General features: G+C 46.7%; 1 protein-coding gene across 1 annotated transcript; it reads right to left on the bottom strand.

Annotated features, from left to right (window-relative positions):
- Positions 1-3,915: 3,915 nt before the first annotated feature.
- On the bottom strand, positions 3,916-7,697 carry FGF19 (fibroblast growth factor 19; the record flags this gene model as incomplete). The annotated part of the gene is made up of 3 exons (XM_082283145.1): positions 3,916-4,248; positions 7,173-7,276; positions 7,370-7,697. The coding sequence occupies 3 exons, from the start codon at positions 7,695-7,697 to the stop codon at positions 3,916-3,918; spliced, it is 765 nt and encodes a 254-aa protein (XP_082139271.1).
- Between the last annotated feature and the right edge of the window lie 382 nt (positions 7,698-8,079).

Genomic DNA, 8,079 nt, shown 5'->3' with positions numbered 1-8,079 from the left:
GCACGCCGGGAACGGACGGCGCGCGGGAGGGGGCGTGGCGCGCGAGCGCAAACCACGCCCCCCGCGGGTTAAGCCACGCCCACACGCTGTGGCGGCGTGCGGCCACCAGGGGGCGCCCGAGCGCCGCCACAGATCCCGGGCCGGGACATCCATAGGGAGACGTCGGTGTCCCGAAAATCCCACCCGGTGTCCCGAAAATCCCACCCGGTGTCCCGAAAATCCCACCCCGTGCCTCAAAGCGCTGTCCAGACGCTCCCTGAGCTCTGCCGGCCTTGATGCTGTGGGCAGTGCCCTGCGGAGCCTGTTCCAGTGCCCGACCAGCCTCTGGGTGAGGAACCTTTTCCCGACATCCAGCCTAAACCTGCCCTGACACAGCTCCAGGCCATTCCCTCGGGTCCTGTCGCTGGGCATGGAATGATGGAGTTTGCACATCTCTCTCATATGATACTGGCGTCTGTGGCTTTTAAGAAGTGTATTTCTGGTGCATATGCCCACGAGTTTTCCCTGCGAGGGTGGGGTGCCCAGAGAAGCTGTGGCTGCCCCATCCCTGGGAGTGCCCAAGGCCAGGCTGGATGTAGCTTTGAACAACCTGGTCTGTTGGAAGGTGTCCCTGGCCCTGGAATTAGATGATCTTTACGGTCCCTTCCCACCCAAACCATTCTGTGATTCTAAAACATAAATATTTTTGGTGTAAATACCCACCCCAGCTGTAGTGTGCCGTTGTAGGCTGCTCTGTTAGAACGCTTACGAGTTGTTACAGATCAGCACTGGTCAAAGGAAACATTTATACTTTTTTACAAGCATGTATACTTGTATACATGATGCTATTACTTTCCGGATACTTAATGAAAATGTGGCTCTGGGTACGTCACACTCTTCTGCCAGCCTGGTGTTGGAACACGTATATTTTTTGAGGAAAAAAAGGAAGTTTAATTTATCGTGTTGTTCTCCATTCATATGCAAAGTACACTGGCAGAGTAGAAAGAGTGGCCCCCAAATTTTCCACCAACAGGGTTTCAGTGATTTGAGCAGAGGTAAAGTGGACACTATGACTCTTGAATTGATTTATAGGTTTTTACACTTCCTCCAAGTGGAAATGAAGACGTTCAGTATCTCCTTTCCTGCGGCCTCCCCACTCCTCTAACAACTCGTATTTGCACATCACAGCTTCCAACTGAGACTTCACAAGGAGACATTTGACACCTGAGCTTTAAAAACCTTTTAGGGCTGTAAAATGTGCTGTTGCAAATGAAAGCACTGCCATTGTCCTACTGTCTTTGAGGAGCTCTGATGGACAGGGGACAGGGGACGTGTGTGGTGAGGGGTGGTGGTGCTGTTTACATTCCCACAGAACCAAAGGCAGGGGTGTTTTTTGGAGGTTTTGCACACCCAGTTCCTGACCGAGTCAGGTGTCGCAGGGCAGGGGAAGCATTTCCCAGCAATCCTCCCACCTCCAGCCGAGATCTTGTCAGATTTTATAAGCAAAACAGCCAGGTTTGGTCAGAGCTGGGATGGGAAAACTCCAAGGAAAACTAAAGTGCTCCAGGAAGCGGTGTGGGTTAATTTAGCTCCTGGCATTCTTCCTTCTGTCTGAATAAATATTGAACCAACCTCTAACCATGCTGTTGCAGGAAAAATCATCGTGCTGCTGGTGGAAGATGGTAATCCAAAGGTGTCAGCAAGTAGGGTCACGGGAGAGCTCCAGATGCTGTTCCCAAACATAAGGTTGCCCATCTTTGCACCCTTGAGAAATATTCACACTGTTACACCCACTTAAAAAAATCCCTCACTGGTGCAGTTAAACTGTGTACTCTCCTAACTCCATTATTTGACACGTTTCCTGTCAAATCTGTGCAACTTTTTAGCAGAAAAGAAAAAGTGGAAGTTTTTTTGACTGAACTTTAGAAGTTCATTAGTATTTTATTTTGTTTTCTGATTTGCGTTTTTTTTTTTTAAAAACAGGTCTTGAAAGGCATTCAAAGAAAATACAGCGACTGATCAGAACTGGAAATGAAACCCCCTGAAATCGGAAAGATTTTGGAATAAAACAACCTGAAAATCAGAACTACCTCTTCCAGCACATAAGGAGTGGGAACCCTCCGGATGTGCGGCAGTGGCTCAGCACAAAAGAGAATGGGAAAACACCATGAGAGACGCTTGCCAGCCAAGAAATCTGCTGTTCCTGTGACTCACAGCATTTCCAAATGGAAACATTCAGGCTCTTTTCCTGCCAGAAACTGACATCTTTTTCAGGCAAAACTCACCACTTTTCTCCCTGGCAGCACTGGCTAGAATGGTTCCCATTTTTAAATGGGAGCAGCCTTCTACCCACAGGATTTTTTTGTCAGGAAGCTGCCCAGGGAAGTGGTTGAGTCACCATCTCTGGAGGTATTTAAAAGACATGGCACTTAGGGAGGGACAAAAGAGTCAAGCAGATTTTGGTGTTGAAGATGATTTTCTCTTTTATTGCAAATGTACACATTACACTACTGATAATGCACAGAAATTTAAAAAGCTATCGTTGGCTAAAATTCCGTGATTACGAAACTCCACAAGATTTGTTACAACTAAAAAAACCCACCTTCAGGAGTATATAAATAGAATTTTGAGCATAAATAACAGTAACAAAATAAACAGGTGTATGTATTCAATAAATTAATTATAAATATTGCATTGGCAATGAAGTGCTAGGTCAGAAGAACACCGGTATTTCCAGTAGAGTTTTTTTTTGTTTTTTTTGTACAGGAATCTCTATTATAAATGAACCTTTGGAAACAAGTAGAATCCCTGAACTATCCCTTTTTTTTTTTTCCTTTGGCTTCACCTTGGTTATTCCTTCATTGACTCTTTTCAAAGGGAGAACAAAACTGAAGACATCAGGTGCCTTGTCCAGAGGCACTCACAATCCCTTCCTGCAAGGAGAATCCTGACCCAGTTCTGCAGCTTTTAACTCACTAAACCATCTCTCCACTGATTCCCATGGATGCTGAATCAAGCCTGGAAGTGACTTGAAAGAATTCCTGGTGGTTAAAGGTTAAACACGAAAACCTATTTTGCAACTGCTTTGACCTATACATCCGTTTTCAGTGGTTTTCTCCATTTGCTAACGACATATACATGCTTATATACAACAGAATCTTCATTTAAACACTCATTTGAGCTGCTCATTCCCTACCTGATGAACATCAATTCTAGCCCTGTGCACTCTTCCAACCACACACTGAATTCTCACTAATTCTGATGAGAACTCTCTGCTGCATGATTCTGATGCCACAGAGAACATAATTTAGTCTACAAAAGAAATCAACAATCAAGTTTCCCAAAGTACTCTTTAGAAATAAGGGAAGGGAGAAATTTTTCCCTTTCTTCCCTTATTTTCTAAGGGAAGAAAAAGCACAATATACAAGCAGGATTTGTTTTTTTCAGTAGTATGCTTTCAATAGAAAGTTTTCCCCAGAATGTTGTTAGCAGCCTTTTAAGAAGCAGCATTAACTCTAGTTACATCTGCTGGGATGTTTTCCTTCATCTAGTTTTGGTCCAAATGTTTTGGGTTTAAGGTCTCTGAAGAGGAAAAGGTTTTCTGCATTTGCTCGTATGAGCAGATATAAGAGGTGAATATATGTGGAAGCTGGTGTAGAAAAATTATGTAGAAAAACTTTATCACCACCTCTGGAGCAACTCTGATAAAGCTGCGAAATTTTTCATATTTAATCCTCCTTTTCCAAACAAAACTATGGATAGGCAATTCTTTAGACTATAGAACAGCCTCTTGGCACTCATCTCTTACAGGTACAACAAGGGTGAGGCTGGCTCCATACTCAAATACACAAAAAAGTTCCCAAATATCACTACCTGAAAAGCTAAAAACCCTGCAGTACTCTGCAATACTCCTGTAAAAACACATGCTGAGCACAGTCACTTCTGGAAGCTGGGGCTCTTCACTGGGGACAGTTTGGAGGTGATGCCAAAGGGATCCATGCTGTCCGTCTCCAGGGGCGAGGAGAACACCTCTGGCTCAAAGGCCTGGCTGTAATCACCGTATTCACCAAAGTCTGCTGACTCCACGGGCACGGTGTTGATCATGGGCAAGAAGTGAGACAGGGGAAGAAAATCTTTCCCTTTGAACTGCTGTCTTTGTTTGGCACTGCTCAAAGACACTGATATCCCATGTTTTTTTGATTTATACACGTTGTAGCCATCCGGGCGAATCTCCTCCTCAAAGGAACAGTCTTCAGTGGAATACCTGAGCTGAACAGCAAGGAATAGCAAGAGTTACAAATATACCCACCAGGCTGGTTGTATTCAACCACAATGCAAACCTTCAATGGGACAAGTCCTTCTCCCTCAGTGGGGGTGTCCTCCTGCCTTCTCCCAATCTCCTATTCTATTCTATATTCTGTATTCTATATTCTATATTCTATATTCTGTATTCTGTATTCTGTATTCTGTATTCTGTATTCTCTTCCAGAACCCCTGAAGTTCTTTCCAGGTCCATCACTTTAAATAAGCTTTGAAGCCTGGGATGTGCTTCTCCACAGCCACCACACTTATCCTGCCCTGACCACTGGGGAAGAAGAATCTTAGCTGCCAGTGCTGAATTAGACGGAATTGTCCTTAATTGCTGACGGTACTTAATTGCAGTCATGAGTCCTAATCCAAGTATAGAACTCCTGCTCTGTTAGAGATTTGCCTGTGCAAGGGCTTCAGGATCAGCTCTGTAGAAAGGCAATGTGGCCAATCAGTAAAACAATGCTAAAAGGTAATTTCTACTATTTTCCACTCAAAATTTACTGAAATTGCAAAAGACCCTTCTACAAAGTGTCATTTTCATGTTAACAGGAGAACTGTCGAACTAATACCAGCACAAGTTAGGATTTTGTACAGAAGAATGTATTTTCTTAGGTATGAATTTGTAGGATTACATTTGCAATGGCCTGTGCAGATATTATATATCTTTAATATCTTATAAATATATGTATCTATAAATGATATATTATATTTGTATATTAGACTCATATCAGCAGGTCAGACCTCTCCAGATTGTTACACCAGCACTGCATTTCTTACAGCTCTTGTGCTATTTCAGTCTCAGCCACTGCAGGTGATTGAACCTGTGGTCAGTAAAAGAGAATTGCTGATTATGTCTCAGTCTGCAGAGACAGAAATGTCCTCACAGGAATGTTCTGCCTGTTTGAACAGAGAGCATATTTAATACTTTTGGGCCTTTCTCAAACACCCTCAGTAACATGGAGTAAAATTAAGGGCATGCATTTGGTTGTCTTTTAAAGGCATGTTTTAAATTAATAAAGTAATTTTAAAAAAAGATGTTTTCTCCAAATAAAATGGTGCAGTATTTATGCTTACACACACACATTATATGTCAGAAAAATATGTGTATATGACAAAAAATTGAGGCTGGATTGTTAGCTGTCTTTATGAGTGCTCAGCCTCACTGAAAAGGATGATGAAATAAAAGAGGTTCTTGCTCAAGAAGTGCACACTACAAACAACAGATATTGATTGATATCAGTCAATCGATTGATACCCTGCGTCTCAGCTATACCTTTCCCTCTTCACTTCATTGGGATGGTCTCTAGTGTGTTTTTTTAAACAAGTACCAATCAGACTTTTTAAGTATTTCCAGATTAGTTTTTTTTCACAGGAGGAATCACAATATGTCAGTATATTCAGCATTTCCCTTAAACTACTGACTACAGCACACAGTGCATTCAGAAACCAACCCTAGTCATCATTTTTCCAGTGTCAAAACAGGCCATGTTGCCGGAGTACAGGTTCAGCCCCCAGACACCGTGTTTGCCCTTTTGTTCTTCCACTCCTGAGCGTGGTGCTGATAAGGTAAAGATTTACCTGCAGAGCTGCCTGGCTGGGCTGTGAGCACAGACGTGACAGCAGGTGTCCACAACATGGAGATGTGACAGCACGGCTACGTGCTGCTGTGTTTTCAGAAAAGAAACCCCCAGCCTGCATCGGATACTCTACACTAACAAATGCAGCTTCAGTCAACGTGTATGCCTTCAAAATGCTGTTATAGGAAAGCCATTTTAAAATTCTGTGATTGCTAAAGTTCAGCTGGTAGCTCCAATGGGAGCTGAATATGATTTGGATATACATTAAAATACTAAGCTAATAACTACTGTATCATCTGAACCTGTGCACCTCATCACAGCATTGAGTGATTTGAGCCCAGAAAAGCAAGGAAATTCAGAAAGAAAGGCTTAATTCCATATTATATCTGCATTCAGGAACATCAGTGTTGCTCTTATTAAAGATACTGAGAGTTTTGAGGATGGGCCAAGTCCATTCCTCACTGAAATCAGCAGAAATTTGGCTGGAGTAATCAAAAAAGGATCAAGCTGTATCTTTACTCTGGCATCATGAAAAGCCATTGCTCTGTGAAGCTCAGGCTTCTGTACAGACTGAATCTGAACTGTACCTGTCAAATTCTAGAGTAAATAATGTATCCACATGCCTTAACTAGTGACTAGTTGCTGTACCTAGTGAAAAAGCATGACCTAACCAAGTGGCACCAGTGGGGCACTTAACTCCCCAACCTCTCAGAGTCCCGCAGGTGTCCTGTTATAGCAGCGCAGAAGTGGGACAGTGGAGAAGCATCCTTTCCCCTCAAAATCCTTTTTCTGTTTTCAGCTTCCTAAGAGATGGCAACCCCATGTTCCTGGGAGTTGTATGCCTGGCAGCCAGCTGGCTGCAGCTCTTCTCCAAAGGAGCAATGCCTTTTTAAATGTTTTGTTGGATTTTTTTTCCAGAGTACCTGACCTGAACGGTGAGAAATTATTCGCATTCTATGGCAGGGCTTAATCTATTTCTGCAGCAGAATCACGGTCTCCCTCTGATGAGAATTTTAAACCTAAATGCAATTTTGCCCTGGGCTGTACTTTGGGTATATTTTGGCAGGAGACAAGCACAACATAATTTACTTTCTAAACGACGTTTCCTTTCTGCCTTCTAATAATCCCCCCAGTGACGGTGACAAGAACCGCAGGTCCTACGGGGAACAGGCGGGGGAGGGAGAGGGAGGGAGGGTGGCGGACACCTGAAAGCTTTGTTACCCCATTATTAGCAGATCACGCCGGCTCTTCGGCCGCTGTTCCAGGGTGGAAATTCCCCCCGGGGAAAGCAGCGCGGGTGCTCACCTGCCCGTGCAGCCTCCCCGCCTCGTCCATGCACAGGTACCGGGAGCTCTGCACGCCCTTGATGGCCACGGTGCGCACGGCCACGGCGCGGATCTCCAGCAGACCTGCGGGCAGAGAGAGACAGAGAGAGGGGACAGCGCTGTCACCCCCGCGGCCCCGGCCCTGCCCCACGCCCGCTCCCCGCCGCCGCCACTCACTCTGCGGGCTCTGGCTGCCGGCCGCGTCCACCCGCCCGTCGGCGCCGATGCGCAGGAAGCAGCTGAAGAGCCCGTGCTTGCTGGCGGTGTAGAGGTGCCGCAGCCGGATGGGCTCTCCCCAGCCGTAGTTGAGGTGCGGGCCGGCGTCGGGCAGCGGCAGCGCGGAGGCGGCGGCGGCCGCCAGACCGAGCAGCGCCAGCGCGGCGGGGCGCGGCCCCATCCCGGAGCGGCGCCTCGGGGCTGTAGCGCGGCCGCAGCCGCCCCCCGGCCTTTTATAGCTCGCCGTTATCAGCCCCATCGATCCGGCCGCATCCGATATAGAGCCCATTTCATAGCCGGATCGGTCACTCCCCCCGAAAATATTGAGCGGGTGACATCATTTCGCAGGGGACACCCTGAAGTCGCTTCCTCCGCATCCGCACCTCCGAGCTTTCCGCTCCGGCCGCGGTCCCGGAGCACTGCACGTCCCGCAGCCCCGATGTGGCGCCGGGACGGGGCCCGGGGGTGGGCGTGTGTGTACCCAGCCCACCCAGAGGCAGGAGGCTGCCCCGCTCCCCGCCGCGGCTCAGCCCCTGCCTTCGCCCTTGCCCGTCCTGTATTTCATTTCCCCTTTCAGAAATCAAAGAGCTGCTGCCTGAACCTGGGCTCGCCTCTCCGGCAGGGGCAGAGCGCCGGGGGAGCGGGACGGCCGCTCCCGGTTCCGGACAGCC

This window comes from Coloeus monedula (genome assembly GCF_965178545.1).
Source record: "Coloeus monedula genome assembly, chromosome: 6".
Lineage (NCBI taxonomy): Eukaryota > Metazoa > Chordata > Aves > Passeriformes > Corvidae > Coloeus > Coloeus monedula.
Note: the sequence above shows the minus strand (reverse complement) of the source record. Positions and strands in the feature narration are given on the sequence as shown.